General features: G+C 37.0%; 1 protein-coding gene across 15 annotated transcripts in view; it reads right to left on the bottom strand.

Annotated features, from left to right (window-relative positions):
* Positions 1-1,333: 1,333 nt before the first annotated feature.
* The window catches only part of SETH5 (transducin family protein / WD-40 repeat family protein), a 54,060-nt gene continuing 36,403 nt past the window's right edge, over positions 1,334-18,990 (bottom strand). For 2 of the 15 annotated variants that reach the window (XR_002280003.2, XR_016041481.1), the window contains exons 16-20: positions 3,809-4,136; positions 2,568-2,978; positions 2,074-2,317; positions 1,859-1,976; positions 1,334-1,703 (exon numbers count right to left, since the gene is read on the bottom strand). Coding sequence is in view for 2 of the 15 variants with exons in the window: in XM_011622980.3 (XP_011621282.2) it covers positions 1,942-1,976; positions 2,074-2,317; positions 2,568-2,978; positions 3,809-4,136 (1,018 nt within the window). In the remaining 13 variants the exon portion in view is untranslated. Of the gene's footprint in view, positions 1,977-2,073; positions 2,318-2,567; positions 3,062-3,808; positions 4,137-18,990 lie in introns of all 15 variants that reach the window. The other 13 variants (XR_016041475.1, XR_016041484.1, XR_016041477.1 and 10 more) reach the window with 8 other exon arrangements.

Genomic DNA, 18,990 nt, shown 5'->3' with positions numbered 1-18,990 from the left:
TAAAGCATGAGTTTTTTTTTCTAGGGTCAAACTTCACCGGTCAAACCATTCGACAAGTGGTTTATTCTCAATTAAAGAGGCTTGGGAGTTCATTCGGGACTAGGGCACCTCTCAACCAATCTTCATAATCTTGTGATCATCAAAATGTCACCCCCGAACAAAATAGTTTTCTTGGTTGGCTCTTCACGACGGGTTACCCACTATATCTCTCTTGTGGAAGCGTGGGATAGCAATGGCTCCTTCTGTCTGTCCTTTTTATGAAAATAGTAATGACAATCCTTATCATATGTTGTTCCTTTGTGATTTTTCGTAGGCTATATGAAAGTCTCTTGTATGGCGAAGCGGTAAGCAATTTATTTTTGGCTCTTCTATTCCCGTTATGTTAAGAATTGGTTATCTTCCATATTCAAATATAATGGATTCTTTAATATTTTGACTTATTTATTTTTCACAACTATTTGATTTTTATGGGTAGAGCATAATCAAAGAGTCTTCCGATTCAAAATAATCAGGAGGGAATAATTGCTTCGATAAATCATTTATCATGTTCGGGAGCATTCAGTTAAAATGTTTCTCTTCAGATTAAAAGCGACCCAACATTGCTCGTTAATGTTATTAATGAACATTATCAGTGTTCGTGGAAGTTATATACAATTGCAACAAACTATCGACAACGGTTCTCAAATCATGGGTGGTTCATCACCAACATTTTTCATGAGGCCAACATGGTTGGTGATATTCTTGCAAAAAGAGCCACATCTCATTTACAAGCCATTGTTTGGCATACTCGTCCACCGGACTGTATTTCCCTTTGCTTTGTCATTGGTGCCCTATTCTAGGGCTGTAAAAAATTAGTCTGTAATCTTTATTTTAAAATATTAATAAAAAACGTGTAAGGGGACTTCTCCCCCACTAACTTACCCCCATAAAAAAGAACCATTCGCCACCGGCTTAGAAACCGGGGCTAGTCTACCACTAGGCCAAAGGCCTACGGGCAAGCTGCTTTTCCTCGACGTTAATTTTTTTCAGAAATAATTTAAGATTCGTTTCAACTTGTAAATTTCTTATCTGATTCCATAAAATCTATTTCTATGTAAATATCTAGCTTATATTTTTATCTATTTCTATGTAACTCTCTACCTTATATTTTTTGTTTAATTTTTTTTTCCCATTAAGATTTGGATCTCTTGTTATCAAGGACAATATTTCCAAAGAAAATCACATGGAGTTTCCTGGAAAATACTAAAATTCAATATATCAAATCAGGTATATGGAAAACCTCTAAGATTGCATTCGTTTATGTCATAAAACAAGGAAAAAGCAAGAAAGAAGATTTTTCATCAATGCTTGAAGCTTACATTATAAGGGGGGCTGATCTCTATTCGAAGTGAAGAATGACTAACATTGACCCAGAAGAAAGAAATTTGATGCTCTTCCAGCGATTCTCAATCTATACAATTGTTTCCTACCAAAACTAGTGGTGAACAATACTTTACATGAGGATGTATTGCTATAACATTCATGATTAAATAGATATTACACGAATAAGAGCATTGGGTATCAATGAAATTGCTAATCCAATGAAAGACTAAGATAAAGAACCTGCAAGTAAGCCCAGCATGGTTCCTCATTCTGAATTCTGATGCAGGTTCTCATATTCAGGAAACTTCAGAATCAAAATATAGTGCCTTTCCAATCAAGACCTACAATAGGGAGAATCTTCAGTGTAAGATTTTTGTCTCTCCAAAAATAAATTTAATGGGATACACATGGAAGACAAAATCAACTAGAAGAAGAGCATGCCAAGACCCGCAACCCCTTCCGAATGCACGTGTATCAACGTAAACATTTTAAACACCTTATAATGTCTGCCTTGATTTTCCCTTTTGTATCTGTATTCTCCACTTCTAAAACAAAATTAAATATTTTGAGAAGTACGAACTATGTTACTGTCCTTTTCTTTCTCTTCTCACTACCTGCAAAATGTGTTTATGCACATGGTAAAGATACAAACATTAAATTGCAGTTTCCTAGTATGGAGAAAATCAAAGAAAATAAACACAGGATACTTACTGAAGATATTGGATTTTAAAGGAAACTGAAACGATGAAGTTCCCCTAATTGTCAGCTCTCCAGCTCGCTGGTTTTTATTTGATTTCTCGCCTTTCCGTGAGCTGCTAGTGCTTCCACCTTTTGAATTTCCTGTATTTTTTTTCACCTTGTCATGGTAAATTGCTGGGGGTGAGAGCCTTAATTGAGGCAGTGGGTCAATTTTCAGAGATTTCAGGGTATTCTGAAGATTCCCCAAGATCTCAAACTGCACAAATAAAGAGAACGGAGGGAGAAAAATGTCCAATCACTATTCAATGGATAAAATGGAGTATGTACAAGTAATGAGATGCAACCAGAAGGCACGTACGAACACAAAACACAAACACACGTGCGTGTGAACACAGGCATGCTCATGCGAGTGCGTGAACACATCCATGCACATGCGCTCGCACAGAGCCCATGGTAAATGAAGGATAGGGCAAGAAGAAAAGAGAACACGAGGCCATATCATTTACCCGAGACATATGCTGAAGTCCGTAGGGCTTCTCAATGACATCAGATTCATGCAGAGGTTGAAGAATCATCCCTTGTGAATGTTGGGGCTCAGCATAAGACGTACTCACAAATCCATTCTCCATAAGGGTGCCCTTGCCTCTCACAGATGAAGGCTTTACATTTGGCATACAAACAGGACACCCAACTGAAGAATCTTTACTTAATGTGTTAGTTTCTTGAATATCACAATGGACATGTGCCACATGACCACAATGGAAGACACGGATGGCCATGACTGCTGAATCCTTGGTCAGGGAGCAATTACAGATACAGCAGTTTGTACTCAGAGGGGTATAAGCATGAGAAGCTCCCTTCTTGAGCAAGCTCATACTATAAAATGTATCATCCTCGATCAAAGCTTTGGCAGCATCCTGATTAAAGAGCAGAGCATAAGTTTTGCACCACTCAAGGAAAAAACCATGAATCTAGAAGGTGGAACAAGAAGGCACCAAACCTGTCAAGGTCACAACTTATCTATATAAATTCAAGGACCGCGGCAATTCAAATCAGGTCAGGAAGCCTTGGTATTACAGAAATGCTTAGCTAAGAAATTTGAAGTTTAAAAGTTTTAGCTGCCAAAGTCATTACACCTAATTTCAGGTGCATCAACTAAATGGAAGAAAAGACTTTGCAGATTTTTAAATATGAAACTACATATGCTTCATAAGTTAATGTCCCTCAAAAAAAAAAGAAACTACAGATGCATAATTGATTTCATATATTTCATGCAATTTAGAATGATTGGGGGCATCAACCATCAAGATAAACAAGGATACTTTTTCTTTTCTTTTTTTTTTTTTTTTTCTGTTTTTGAAAACTAATGGTCTAAAATGAGAATACTTTTTCAAGGAAGAAATGGACTACCTTTAAAGATTGACTTCCACTTCCCCTTTTCCATTTTTACCTCATTTTATTCAAGGAAAACACAAAAACTAACCTCATCAAAATTGCGTCCTTAGGGCATCCCCAATAGCAGAGCAAATATATATGGAGGAAAATCTCATGAGTAAAAATCTTGTAAGTTATCTTGCTCACATAAAATTTTGGCCTCAAATGGAAGAGCCTAAGAATTTGTCAATTTAAAGCAAAGAATGATAGCTCCAGACACTACAACTGTTATCGTAAGGACCAAATGGGAAATACTGCTATCAAACTCCACAAATTATTAAACATTAATGAGAAATTAGTCAAAAAGAAATACCAAGATTCTCCGTTCATAGCCATACGTAGCCAGCATCCCCATTATGGTAACTTTGAAATCACCAAACTCTTGGAACCCATTATCAGAGAGCAGCTTAGCCATGATAGTTAGAAGAGGTACATAACCCACCATTCCCTCAACAATTTCTCCAATGAATCGAGAAAGCAATCTTCGATAGACATTAGCAACTTTATCAAATTCTGCATCATGCCATCTATATGACCTGTCTCCTGCTTGAACTCCCAATGAGGCAGCAGGTGTATCAGAAATTGCTCGACTAATACGAACTGTTCTGTGATCAGACAAGTATCTCAGCGGCTCAGAAAAGCTGCATTGGAATCGTCATGGGACATTACAGAAGCAGTTATAGCACAGTTCAACAATCAAAGAGATAAACAGTTCAATTGGCAGTTCAGTTTTTAAATTTAAGGAAATTTATCAAAATACCCGTGAGAGATGAATTATTTAACATTCTACCAATTTGCAATTATTCCAACTCAAGATCACTTTTTCTTTAAGGGTATTTTAAAATTAAATCAAGAGATATGGATAAAGTGTCCAAATTCAACATCTCTCACGGGTGATTTGATAAATTTCCGTTTAATTTATTTTGGACTTGTTATTTTTCATGGCCAGCTGCAAAGGGACAAGATTTAAAATATAATAAACTAAATAGCAAAAACTACTCAATAGCCTGCACCATACACAAGCACAGCCAAGAGATCAAGCTCAAGAGATGTCTGTAAAAAGTGGAAAGAAAACAAGATATTGTTGAAGAAAATTATAGAAAAAATGAAAAAATAATTTATATTTCATTTGCAATCGACAAAGAGAGCATAAAACCAAAGGAATTATGATGCTCTTATCAAAAAAAAAAAATCCTTCAAATTCATCGAAAAATAGAGGGTCAACAAACTCAAAAAATTAAAACTTAGAAGTGCAGTCCAGTTTCAAATAAGAATATCAATGTCGTCAGCAATTAAAGAAAATCAAGACTCACAAAAGAAAAACTAAGAAGTGGATTTTCTGAATTGGGATACCAAACAAGTAACACAAAACTAGAAAGATACAAAATTATTTCAACAGAAAATCCAAATTATTAACTACCAAAAAAATCATACAATAAATATAGCCTGATGGTAAGAACTAGGAAGCTTGTGTATTCATACAAACATAGCACATCATCCTTTCTCCATTCTCCTATTTTGGAGCCCTTCCCTCCTAAAAAGTTCTTGTATAATCTCTTTCTAATTTTCAAGTTCGTATTGTTTTGGGGTTGCTAAGCTCAGCAATAAGACAAACTGAGGAGAAACAAGAAGAAGGGGAAGAGTGGAGGGCTGCTCATCCTTTTGAGACTGGAGTGTTGGATTAGGTGTCACTCCCCCTTAGATTTTCTTCAGTCTCTTTCCAATCTCTCAAGCCAACTTTTATTTCCTATGTTTTGGGGTTTCTAAGCTCAGCAATAAGACAGAGGGAAGAGAGACCGAGAGAGAGAGAGAGCTGATCCTTTTTAGACTTGAGTGTTGGCTTAGGTGCAAGGGTTAATAAATTTGACAAACTTCAAGGGGTTTTCTTAATATTTGAGACATATTATGAGTCCATATTTCAGGATTCAATAAACCGTACCAAGTACATAGCAAAAACAAAGAGTTGTGAATTCGCCTGATCATCTTTTTGCGACACACACAAGACAAATTAGAAGCCAGTATATAGAATATGAAGTGCTGTGATTTGTTGTTGTAGATCAATGGTTTTTATTCACTTGGGTATCCCACACAAGAAAATGATATAGTATGTGTATAACTGGAAAATAATGCTAATAAGGCCACCGAATTTAGAGGAAGGTAACTAGTGTAATGGTGAATAAGAATGCACCCTTTGATAATCACTTAAAACTCAAGCAAAAACTTTTCTGCACTCCACTCCCCCTCATCCTTCCCCAACCTCCCACCCTTTTGTTATCGTCAAATAGTTACCTAACCATTGTCCAACCTCGTAAGTGAGAGTGTTAACCATTGTCCAACCTCGTAAGTGAGAGTGTTAACGAGGCCGGGGCCGGGGCCGGGGCCGAGGCTGAGGCCGGGGCCGGGGCCTGGGCCGGGGCCGAGGCTGAGGCCGGGGCCGGGGCCGGGGCCGAGGCCGGGGCCGGGGCCGAGGCCGAGGCTGGGGCCGGGGCCAGGGCCAGGCCCGCCCCTGGGCTTTCGGGCTGGGGCCAGGCTTTATGTCTGGGCTCAGTTCAGCCCTGTACATTTTTCAGGCTGTGTTTGAACCTGTTCAAGCCCGGCACAAATGTTTGTCATTAGCTTCTGAAATAAAATTTTTCCTGCATTTATAAAAGGCCCAGCCCTAATTTTTGGGTTAGGGGCTTGTGTTCAAGATTTCGGACTCGGTCGGAACTGAAATTTATCTTTTGGGTCCAGGCCAGAGATCAAGCCTGATCGGCCGTAGCCCATCAAGAGTCCTACTCATAAGTGATGGCATCATGTTGTGAACTTGATAGCCAATTCATACATGATTGAAGGAAATCATAGCTGAACAGCCTAACTAAGCCAGGAAATCTACCATCAAATTTATCTACCCATTTTTTTCACACGAGATATGTTTATTGTCTATGCAATATATTGAAATCAAGTGTAAAACTAAAAAACCAACATTCTTGCTTTCGAGGAGTTGCACAAGCTTTCTGGAGACAATGAATGACATTCCATGAATCCCCCATGATGCACAAGAAAACAAACAGAAGTCTTTAAGTCCAAGGTCATGAAGAGGCTTCAACCCAAGGGCCACACAAATCCCATATTCAACAAATATTCTTAATAAGAACACCGCTGAACAAATGAACAACTCATCCTTCTAGATTAATATCAACCCTCCAATCCCCCCTCTTCCCCAACCTTCTCAAAAAAGAAAATTACCAACCCCAGCCTCAAATGAAAGTGACATTAATGAGAAAGCCTATCAAACAAATAACTGTTGACCTCGTCATAAAATATGCTAGCAAACAAAAACAAATTGTTCTCGTGTGGATGCTTGTAGGAGACAATAATATCAGAAATGACCTCCATTGATGAAATCAATGTTTTCAATGTGATCATTAAAAATGAAATTATGCATTAGAAAAATAAAAAGGCTGGATTTGAAGCAGTCTGAAGGATTTATACTATCAACAAGCCAGGGTAAGCTGTTAAAGAAGTGAGCGGTCTATCAAGATCATTGAAGAAAGAACTGATCCCTCTAACTTGGTTATTAATATCTGATAGGTCAAGTCCACATGCCCACCGACAATCATATGAGCACTGAACCAATTTTGTACATGTCTAGGCCACAAAGACATTCTTTTATATTCTTCTGCCTCACAAATTATGGAAGAATGTAAATTAAAATAACATGCATAAACATATCTAGAAAAATCAACATGAAGAAAAACCAACATTAACGATTCACATGTAATGGTTGAGACTCTAGATGAAAAAGAAAAAGAAGAGAGAGAGAGTAACAAAAATTTGGCTTGAAAATCTGATAGGGCACCCAACTTTTCTATTCTTTACTTCTCTTTTGAGGTGCTTTAGTGTTTATAGGAATTGGGGAAGTTTTGGACTTCTAAGGATTTAGTTTTATCTGAAGGTTACATTACATTTGATATTGTTTTGGATTTTTGGAGATTTAATTTTATGTGAAATGCTATATTTGGTATTTAGCAATGCTTTAACTTGAGTTGGGATTTAACGGTTGTGATTAGACTAAATGGATGGCTAGAATTTCATAGGAACTTTTAGGATATTATTTTGATTGTTTTAAATACTAGTTTCAAGCGAGGCAAGGCAGACTTTATGTTGGGGTTTGTGGCCTTTAATGGCCGCAAGAGCATGTAATTATAATAAATGATAGTAAATTATGCACTTCAATAGGAGAGTATGATGGTAGACTGAACCAGGGTTAGGCGGTCCATGGCTTGGGTCATGTCCAAAACCCTTTCCCTTAGGCACACTATCGTTGAGGGTTTATAAAGGTCATCCCTTGTTGATGTCAAAAAGATACCTAGAGACGTTTTTTATAGGCCAAGAGCCTCATCAATAGGTGAGCAGGTGTGGGGTGTGCCAAGTCTTAAGGGGGTAACCCTAGGCAAAAACATGCAAAGTCTTCCCAGTCTACTCATTTTAATTTGCTGTCCTAGCCTTATTTTATTTCCTAAGTTGTAAGTTTGAATTCAGATTTGAACAAAGTTTACTTGGCAGTAAGATTTTAACAGATCCTAGACTGCAATAGGTTTATTTTGGTATTGTTTTGGTGGCAATTGTATGTAGATTTCCAGCCATTAATATATAAAAGGAAAAAAATTTGAATTGATATTATGGAATTCTAGCCACTGATTTCACTTTTTGGAAGATTACTTTGAGAGAAAGGCTCCCCTATAGCTAGGGTTTGAGAGATTGGAAGTGAGGACGTTGAAGCTTGAAGCTCCATATCACATCACTTTGCCATAGAGAGCAGCACGAAAGGATTTTTACCTTCAATCCAGCTGCTGATCTCCTTTTCTTAGAGAGTATTTGAAGGTAATTGTGGGATTTTAAGTTGAAAATTAAAGGATTTTATTTATTTCAAGAAATTGCTCAATACTCATACTGCTAGTTCTTACATATTTTCTAGTTTGTACTACTCTTGCCTTTGATATGCATCAAGTGGTATCATAGCAAGTTTGTTCCTTATAGTTGTTCACTTTCCTTCTTTGGGTACTTATTTCTTTTGTTGATGCCTGTAAGAGGTGCACGTGGAAATTGAGGCCAGATGGGCAGGTATACGGTGACTCTTGAGATGTTTCAAGGGTTGCAAGAAGAGATTCAGCACCTTACCAATTGGTTACATGTGTGAAGGCCACTAATCGTGAAAATGGAAGTGATTGCAGCTCTAATCGTGTTAAGAGCAATGAATGATTTGGATCCTTTTGCCGAAAGAGAAGATGATAGCCCTAGTGATGAAAGAAGGGCAGATACGGATAGTTATAAGCATAACAAGCATGAAAGGGCACAATGATGGGAAGATCGCATCAAATGTGCTCTACAAAATAACAAAGAGTATGGTGTCCGTGGTTAAATTGCAAAGCTTGAATGCGAAATGGAAGCTGAAGAGTTTCTAGATTGGTTGACCATAGACGTAGGAAGACGTAGGAAGTTGGTTGGGGTGATGGCCCCCTTCAGAATCTCGCTTGGTTGATCCTAGAGCCAGAACCTGAGCAAAGAGCGCTCCTCCCAGCAAGGGAGATCGATCCCTATTTTATAAGGATATCGACCCCGAACTAAAGTGATCTTGATTACTTTGGAAGGGGATCATGACACCACTAAAAATAAGGTGTGATCATGGTTTGATGGGATATCGATCCTTGCAGAAGTTTCAAAAGTTACTGAATTTTGAAATCAACATCTTCTTGATTACTTTCAAAGGGGATCGCGACACCACTGAAAATAAGGTGTGATCATGGTTTCATGGGATATCGATCCTTGGCAAAGTTTCAAAAGTCATTGAATTTTGAAATCAACGTCTTTGATTTTGTGTTATTTCTATTTTTTGTCAATTTTCCAGCTAACAACCACCTGCAAACAATTTTTGTTTTCCATTTTCATAATCGTAGTCTGTCTAAGTGGTTGAATACTAGCGAGCCGACTTGGAATCGCCGGAATTGGTTTGGACCTAAAGGGCTACCCGGTTCTGGATGGTCCAAGAAGAGGGGAATTCTTAGGATTATTCAAAACCAGACAATTCTCACTATAGCGAATTGCCCTGTCTCATCCGGTTGGGGACTTGGGTGATTCCTATGTTTGGTTCTTATCATGGCCCTCCAATCTCACTTTCTCAAATTTGTTGGGACATTGAGACTATAAAGTTCTCATTGTGTATGTGTGAATAACACTAAAAAATGGATTATATATTTCTCAATTTTTTAAATCATCTATATATATATGGATAGAAAAAGATTATATAAGGATAAAATCTTCCAATTGATCATCTTGACCTCGAAGATGTATGGATATGAAGAAAAATCGAATTTCATGTCCTAAAAGTAGTGCATGCCTCCTATTTGTTCAGGGCGGGCGGCGTGAACTCTGATTCGATCCGGGTATTCAATCCCACCGAGTTATCTGGACTATCTCTTTATTGATATTTTTAAATATTTTTATACATGCTCGACCTATACCATTTTTTAAATGTTAATTTTCATAACTAGGAATAATAATAGATTTTCAAGCCATCATAAGGTTTTTGACACGGGGACAAATTTCAGAGGTGCGCCCTACTTCTATTGTGTGTGTGCATATATAGTGTGTGTATATATATCAAAGCTTTTTTCCAAACTATTTGGGGTTGGCTACACAAATCTTGGCCCTCCATTCTGCTCTATATAAAGCGAAATTAGTATCAGATCAAACATTTATTAATTCCCTTTACTCGTCCACAATTATCACAACCTAACAATAATATTATACATTGAAATTGAAATTATTGGTTTATACCAGTGATTTAAAAATTGCCAAGTCAACACGGACTCGGGCGAGTCAACACGGGAATCGGTCATCCCGTGTTGATTCCAATAAAAAGCGTTGTATTGCCCGGTTTTAAAGAAAAACGGGCGATTCTCTACAGTGAACCGCCCTAGTCAATGTACAGAATCGTTAGATGATGTCATGACTCGGTGTTTCAACATAATATAACGCCATATATCAACGAGTTTCGCGAGAAAACCGGACACGTCACCGTGTTTTAACAATACATTTGTTTTCAATTTTTTGCAAGGGTAATTGGGATATTCTTTTTCAAAATAAGAGAACTTTACCATGCTGAGCTGAAGTCACCACACAGACAATCACACGGCCCCATGTCTCATTCATTCGTCACCAAGTAATACGCTAGTCCTCAGGTCTTTTATAGATGTGAAATCCCCATGAAGTTTTCGATACGGGACAATTCCCACTGTAGCAACTTGAGAACAAGCCTATTAGCATGCAAACTGTTAATAGCGATTAAACCATACGCTTATAACCATTAGCTCTTATGGTATTCAATTTATTATAAAAAATGTTTATTAAATTAATAATACAAGTCTTTTAATAATTATGTTTATTACAAAAAATATTTATTTAATAGAGCGAGCCTTATATAATAAATTACGTTTATTATAAAAAAATATACAAGCTATTCAAAATATACATACAAGAGCCATCTTGTTTTTTGAATCATGTTTAGTATAATATTATAATTGATAATTATACTTATTACGTTGATAACCAAATCTTATATGTTATTTATTAATATATTTTTATTATAAATTATATAATTTAGTATATTTTGTTATAGTTGTAAATTAGATTTTAAAATTAGATGATATTACAAGACATATTTCAAATTTATTCTTATTTGAATAGTAAAATTATTATAAAGTATAAACCAATGATTTCAATTTCAATGTATAATATTATTGTTAGTTAGATTGTGATAATTGTGGACAAGTAAAGAGAATTAATAAATACTTTATCTGATACTAATTTCACTTTATATAGGATAATATTATTTTTTACCTTATAAAAAAATGAAAGTTCTTAATGTAGTACCCCCATTTCTTATTGGATTCCTAAAAAAACAACATTTATAATGATTTTTAATATTTTTTTTGCATTTTTTTAAGGCTGAATTCGACCGATTCGGCCAATTCTCGATCCTAAACGCCGATTCACCTATCCGAATGGGTTTTTGAGGTGCCCGATCCAGGGCACCGCTTTATAATAATTTTACTATTCAAATAAGAATAAATTTGAAATTTCTCTTGTAATATCATCTAATTTTAAAATCTAATTTACAACTATAACAAAAGATACTAAATTATATAATTTATAATATAATAAAAATATATTAATAAATAACATATAAGATTTAGTTATTAATGTAATTAGTATAATTATTAATTATAATATTATACTAATCGTGATTCAAAAAACAAGATGGCTCTTGTAAGCATATTTTGAATTGCTTGTATATTTTTTATAATAAACGTAATTTATTATAAAAGGCTCGCTCTATTAAATAATTATTTTTTATAATAAACATAATTTTTACAAGACTTGTTTTATTAATTTAATAAATATTTTTTTTATAATAAACTGAATTTCATAAGAGCTAATGGTTATAAGCGTATGGTTTAATCGCTATTAACAGTTTGCACGCTAATAGGTTTGTTCTCAAGCTGCTATAGTAGGAATTGTCCCACATCGAAAACTTCAAGGGGATTTCACATCTATAAAAGATCTGAGGACCAGCGTATTACGTGGTGACAAATGAATGGGAGACGGGGCCGTGTGATTGTCTGTGTGGTGACATCAGCTTAGCATGGTAAAGTTCTCTTATTTTGAAAAAAAAATATCCCAATTACCCTTGCAAAAAATGGAAAACAAATGTATTGTTGAGACACGATGACTTGTACGATTTTCTAGCAAAACTCGTTGATATATGACGTCATACTGTATAGAAATGTCGAGTCATGACTTCATCTACCGATTCTGTACATTGACTAGGGCGGTTCACTGTAGAGAATCGCTTGTTCTTCTCTAGAATCAGGCGATACAACGCTTTTTACTGGAATCAACACGGGGTGACAGATTCCCGTGTCGACTCCTCCTGGTTTTGTATTGCACACGGCCAGCCCACCAAAGCTTACTTTCTCCAATCTTATCGTCCATTGGTGCCACACTTAAGTTCTTCTGAATCTATTCATTTGAATTCCCTTTTTGTCTTGCCACTCATCCATCTCAACATCATTATCTCAGCTACACTCATCTTATAGGTATATGCTTCCTGATCACCCGATATTGTGCCCCACAAAGCAAAGTTGGTCTCCCAGCTATCCTATAGAACGTGCCCTTCAGCTTCAATGGTATGCAACGATCACGAAAAACTCTCATTGCACATCTCCACTTCGCCCACCCAACTCTGATTCTATGTGTGACATCTTCATCAATCACTCTATCATCCTGAATTACCGACCCAAGATATCGAAAGCCCACTATTTTTGGTATTTCTTGGATGTCAATATTAACTATTTCCTCGTCTCTACTCCTATTATTACTTAACTTGCATTCCATAAACTTTGTCTTATAATGGCTAATTTTACCTTATAACGGTTAATTTTAAAACCTTTATTTCTAGAGTATCCCTCAAAAATTATAACTGTGTTAACGTTCTTTCGGATATCATTAATCAAAACAAAGTCGTCTGCAAACAACATACACCACAGTACCTCATCTTGTAGGTGCCTAGTTAAGTCGTCCATAACTAGACAAGACAAATAGGTATGCGCTTAACGATGTCCCTTGATGTAGACCCATTGTCACTGAAAACTCACTCATCTCTCCACTAGTTGTTTACACACTAGTTAGAGCTCCCTCGTACATCTCTCACCAAGTTAATGTAGTGTCTTGAGACTCCTGTCCTTTCTAACACCCACCAAATTAAATATCGAGGTACTTTATTATAAGCTTTCTCTTGATCAATAAAGACCACTTGGAGGTCTTTTCCCTTCACCTTAAACTTCTCAACCAGTTGCCTAAGTAGGAAAATAAAATCAATTGTTTACCTCCCTGGCGTAAAAGCAAACTGATTTTCTAATACACACGTTTTCATGCCTTAATCATTATTCAATCAATCTCTCCTACAGCTTCATAGTGTAGTTCATAAGTTTGATCTCTCGATAGTTCCCGCAATTTTGTATGTCTCCTTTGTGATGGTAAATAGGTACAACTGTACCTTTCTACCATTCATCTAGCATTTTTTTTGTTCTCAACGCCTTTTTGAACAACTTAGTCAGCCAGTCAATGCCAATCACCCCCATGCACTTCGAAACCTCAATCGGAATATCATCCGGTCCTAAAGCCTTTCTTATCTTCATCCTCTTCAAAGCCTCTTTCAATTCTAATATCTTAATCATATAAATGCATCTATGACCTCCACCTTCATTTATACCAACAGTTCCTTCTACCAATATTGTTCCCATTGTGTTTGTCATTCAATAATTTTTGAAAATATACTCTCCAACTTTTGTTGACATTTTCATCCTTTTATTTCATTACCAAGTTTTATAACATGATTGCTTTTCGCTAATGGCCTTCTTAACCTCATCACTCTACCATCAAGTTTCTTTATCGAAAATGTTTTTCCCTCTAATTTCTTCTAAAATTTCTTTTGTCACCTTCTTAATACAGTCAGCCATCTCATTCCACATAACACGAGCCTATGTTGCGCAATCAAACTCTTTCCTGGGATAACCTTATAGTCTTTACATGGTGGTCAATCTACCTTCTTAACTAGAAAGAAGTCTATCTAGCTTTTAGGTGATTCACTTTTATAGATTATTAAATGTTCATTCACTTTTTAAAGTAGGTGTTTGCTATTGCTAAGTCGTAGACCATAGCAAAATCTAGAATAGCCTCACCCATCTTATTTCTTTCACTAAACCCATATCTCCCATGTACCCCTTCATATCCTCTATTATCCTTGCCTACATGACCATTTAAATCCGCTCTTAAAAGGGTCCTTTCCATTTGGTATGTTATGGACTAGTCCATATATGTCCTCCCAAAATTGTCTCTTAATTCTATCCTCCAACCGTAATTGTGGTGCATAAGCACTAATAACGTTAATTATTTCTTCCCCTAATACAAGTCTAATTAATAGGAGCCTATCACCTACTCTCTTGCCATTTCTATTATATTATCTTTTCCTCTATACCAAAGTTCATACCCATCTATTTATTTAGCTTTTTCCCCTTTCCATTTAGTTTCTTCTAGATAAGCTATGTTTACTCTCCTCCATCTCATTGTATCCACTATCTCCATACTCTTACCTATAAACATTCCTACATTCCATGTGGTTAGGCGAATCCTTTCTCTTGAACTAGCTCCTTTACACTCGTGCACATCCAGAGTGTCGTTGGAACCCTTGCCTATTTTTCACTGCAACTGAGCGGCATTGCGGAACGCCATAGCTAAACCTTGCTCATTTCTTAGTGTATCCGGGATCCGGTACAGCACATGGCTTATGGGGAATGCCCTAGCAATCCAGTATATGTATATAATACATATATCAAGTACTTTCAAGCCTGCTTCCTGAACAACAATCCAAGCGGTTCCAAGGTAGGAAGCTTCAGCCATAGGTCGATCCCAGGTTCCCGCTCCCGCTCCCAACAATTACGAAAGTTATTACGATTGGAAAGATGTCCCGAAGGGGAGAGAAGTCAAACTTCTCGGGGCCAAGTTGAGAGGTCCACCCTCTATGTGGTAGAAGCATTTTTAGCATGACCAAAAATTAGGCAAAAGGCAAATGGGACAAGATGAAGGACTAGTTGAAGGCCCAATTTTTGCCTCAACACTATGAGCAAATTTTTTGTATCAAAAGATACAAAATTTACATTAGTGGGACAAGACCAATGTTAAAAAATTCGCCCGCCAAAAAATTTCAAAAACGCCTAGGCACCAGTTAGGCGAGACTATAAGGAGTCCTGCGTTTAGGCACCCGCCTAAGCGCTACAGTCTAGGCAGCCGCCTAGTGACAGTCTGTCAAATGGCTGAAAAAACCCTTGGCGAGGGTCAAAATTTGTCACCTCCCCCCCCTAAAAGGGAGGGAAAACGGTTTCGAGGGATATTCTTAACCTCCAAAACAAAAATCATGCTTTTTAGAGAGAGAGAGAAACTCCCCAAAAAACTCTCTTTTGTAATTTATCAAAAGATTGATAATTTTTTTTACTTTTTTTATTTCTTCCCAAAATAAAGGAAAATAGTTCGTGGGTGTTTTAGGAGCTTCTAGTAGTCGATTTTGAGGGCTTTTGGCAACCCAATAGATGAGGTTTGCACTGACACCGATTTGATTTTGATATTTTTAGAGTATTATCATATTTGAATAAGGGTTTTGATTTGATTTTGCTACAATGTATTATGTTATGAATCATTTGTGTTTCCTTTGACCCTTTTTTTTTTATTTTACGATATATTTACATGGTTGTAGTTGAAAGATTGAATTTTTTTTTGTGATTTATTGAATTTTTTCTTAGTTGGACAATGAAATTGGGCTTTTGTGAATAGTCATAAACTTTGGATGAAATCGATATTTTGTGAATATTTGATATCCAAAACCAAATCTTATGAAAATTAATTAATAGATAATAATTATAATATAACTTCTATCTTAGTTAATAGTCCAGCCGCCCTTGTTCCTGGTGGGCACCCAGCTGCCTATATATACTCAAAGAAATCTACATTATAGAGTAACTTAGCTGAGAGTGAAGCCCAATGAGTTAGGGCCAATGAGTTAGTTAGCATGTGCATGGTCTTATGTTGGCGATACAAGATCAGGTGGGACTGCATCGACTCTATAAAGTGATGGATATCAAATCACCTCAATGCAAACAATGATTCACGCCAAAAAGTATCTTCAAAACCCGTTGCAAAATTGGAGGAAAACATTGTAACTTAATCATTAATAGTGCGATGCATATCAAATCACCTCAAAACAAAACTATGATTGACGCCATACAGTGTCGTTAGAACCTGCTCTAAAATTGGAGGAAAACATTGTGACCTAATCATTAATAGTAGGAGTAGCCAAAATTTGGTTACAGAGGTTGTGGATAAGTTGAAGGTCAAGACTGTAAAGCACCCGCAACCTACTGGATTCTTTGGTTCATCGAGGGAAATAAGGTAATTGTCTCTTCAAAATACATTGTCAGTTTTCTTAGTTAGAACATCCTTCGAAGAATAAGTTTGGTGAGACGCGGTTCACATGCCAAATCTTATTAGGTTGTCCTTGGCAATGTCATCATCATCATTTTAGCTTTTTCTTAATTAATTGGGGTCGGCTACATGAATCCTGGTTCTCCATTCTGCTCTATTAAAGGTCATATCTTCAGTGACGTCATAAGTCCCCAATCTTTTCGAACTACTTCCAACCACATCCTTTTGGGCCTATCCCTTACCCTTTTCAGTCCTTCCACTTGAACTAACTTGCACCTCCTAACAAGTGTTGTACTTGGTCGGCACCACACAAGGCCATCCCACCTAAGTCTACTCTCTCTCATTTTATCGCGTATTGATGCCACACCTAAATTCTCTTGAATAAATTCATTTCGAATTCTACCCCTTCGTGTCTTGCCACTCATCCATCTCAGCATCCTCACCTCCGCTGCACTCATTCTATGAGTATATTGTTTTATGTCCGCCCAACATTCCGCCCCATAGAGAAAAGTTGGTCTCACCGTTGTCCTATAGAACTTGCCCTTCAGCCACATTGGTATATGGTGATCACATAAAATTCCAGTTGTACGTCTCCACTTTGTCCACCTAGCTCTAATTCTATGTGCGGCATCTTCCTCGATCTCACCATTTCCTAGATTATCGACCCAAGATACCGAAAGTACAGTCTTTTTTATACTTCATGGCTATCAATCTTGACTACTTTCTCGTCTCTACTCCTATTATTACTAAACTTGCGCTCCATATACTCTGTCTTAGTCCGACTAATTTTAAAACCTTTGGATTCTAGAGCATCCTCCAAAGTTCTAACTTTGTGGTGAGACGCGGTTCACATGCCAAATCTTATTAGGTTGTCCTTGGCAATATGAGCAGAAAACTATCCATCATGGTGAAAAGAACTTTTAAAAGTTGATGAAGGATGAAAGCTTAGTTAAGTAGGGGAGTGGAGCTTCATCTGCCTACTAGAATCTATAATCTACATTATTTCATGGAAAAGATTGACAAGAGTGGGATGCACGATATCCTGACATGAGGCCACAAACAATGTCAGACAATGTGGAGGAGTTATTAGAAGAGCTAAAGGACATTTTGCGTGAGGAGTGATCGGTCATCCTCAACAGGGAGATCCAACACCATATTGATTTGATATTAAGAATTGTCCTACCAACTTGTCCACTATTGAATGAGTCCCAAGGACCACGAGGAGCTCCATAGCCAGGTATCTGAACATCACAAAAGGGCCTTATTCAAGAGTCTAAACCAATGTTTTGTACCTACCTTACGAAAGAAGGATAGGTCTTGGAGGATATTTGTAGACAACTAGGCTATAAAAAAAGATAACACCCAAGTATAAATCTAGAATACCGAGGTTAGACAATATGCTTGACCAAGTTATCTAGTTCTCAATTCTGCTCAAAACAGACTTAGGAGTGGATATCATCAAAAAAAGATTGGAGAAGAGATGTGTGGATGACAGCTTCAAGAGCAAAGGCTTTGTGAATGACTTGTTATGCCGTTAGGACTCCCAAAGACTCTTAATACTCCTACGGATATATTAATCAGGTACTCAAACCACACGTGGGAAGTTCGTGATTGTCTATTTTTGACAATATTTTGGTTTACGAAAAGGAGTTTAGGACTCATGTTGAACATGTGGGGGCTGTCCAATCGGTTTTAAGACAATCAGTTTTAGTAAACCTCTAAATTTTACCTTCAGGGCGAATATGCTGGAAGTGTCAACAAAATCTGTAGATGTCAAGCCGTTCAAGGTTCAAGCTATTACAAGTTGGCCTACCCCAAAGACCTTAACAAGGCCAAGTTTTGTAGAAGACCCATTAACAATTTTAGCACCATGATGGCACCAATTATGGAATGTTTTTGGGGGTGAAAACTACAGCTATAACTGTCAGGTTGAGGAGAGTTTTCATGAGTTTAAGAAAGGACGATAGAAGCATCAGTCCGAGCCCTACTAGATTATTGTAAGGTCTTTCAGGTGGATTGTGATACATCAAGTGGTATTGGGATTGTCTTAAGCCAAGAAAGCTGGGCAATCACCTGTTCAGCTAGAAGCACACTAGCACGACAAAATTACTCTACCTACGAAATTGAGTTCTATTCCATTGTCCAACCATTGAAATTTGGATACACTACTTAACTTAGAGGGAGTTTTCTTGCATCTAAACCACGAAGCTGTGCAATTCATCAATGCTGAAAATAAATTATGAGGGAGAAATGCAAAATTGGTAGAGCTCTTATAAGAGTATACTTTCGTACTCCGACACAACGCAATCTAGCAAAATAAAGTGGCTGATGCTCTAAACAGGAAGGTTTATTTATTGAAGACCATGTCAGCTAATGCAGTTGGATTGGAAGTGATTAAAGAGCTATAAAAGACTGACC

This window comes from Amborella trichopoda, chromosome 9, assembly GCF_054954075.1.
Source record: "Amborella trichopoda isolate Santa Cruz 75 chromosome 9, AtrichopodaSantaCruz75HAP2 v2.0, whole genome shotgun sequence".
NCBI lineage: Eukaryota > Viridiplantae > Streptophyta > Magnoliopsida > Amborellales > Amborellaceae > Amborella > Amborella trichopoda.
The sequence above is the reverse complement of the archived record's forward strand: the minus strand, read 5'-3'. Positions and strand labels throughout refer to the sequence as shown.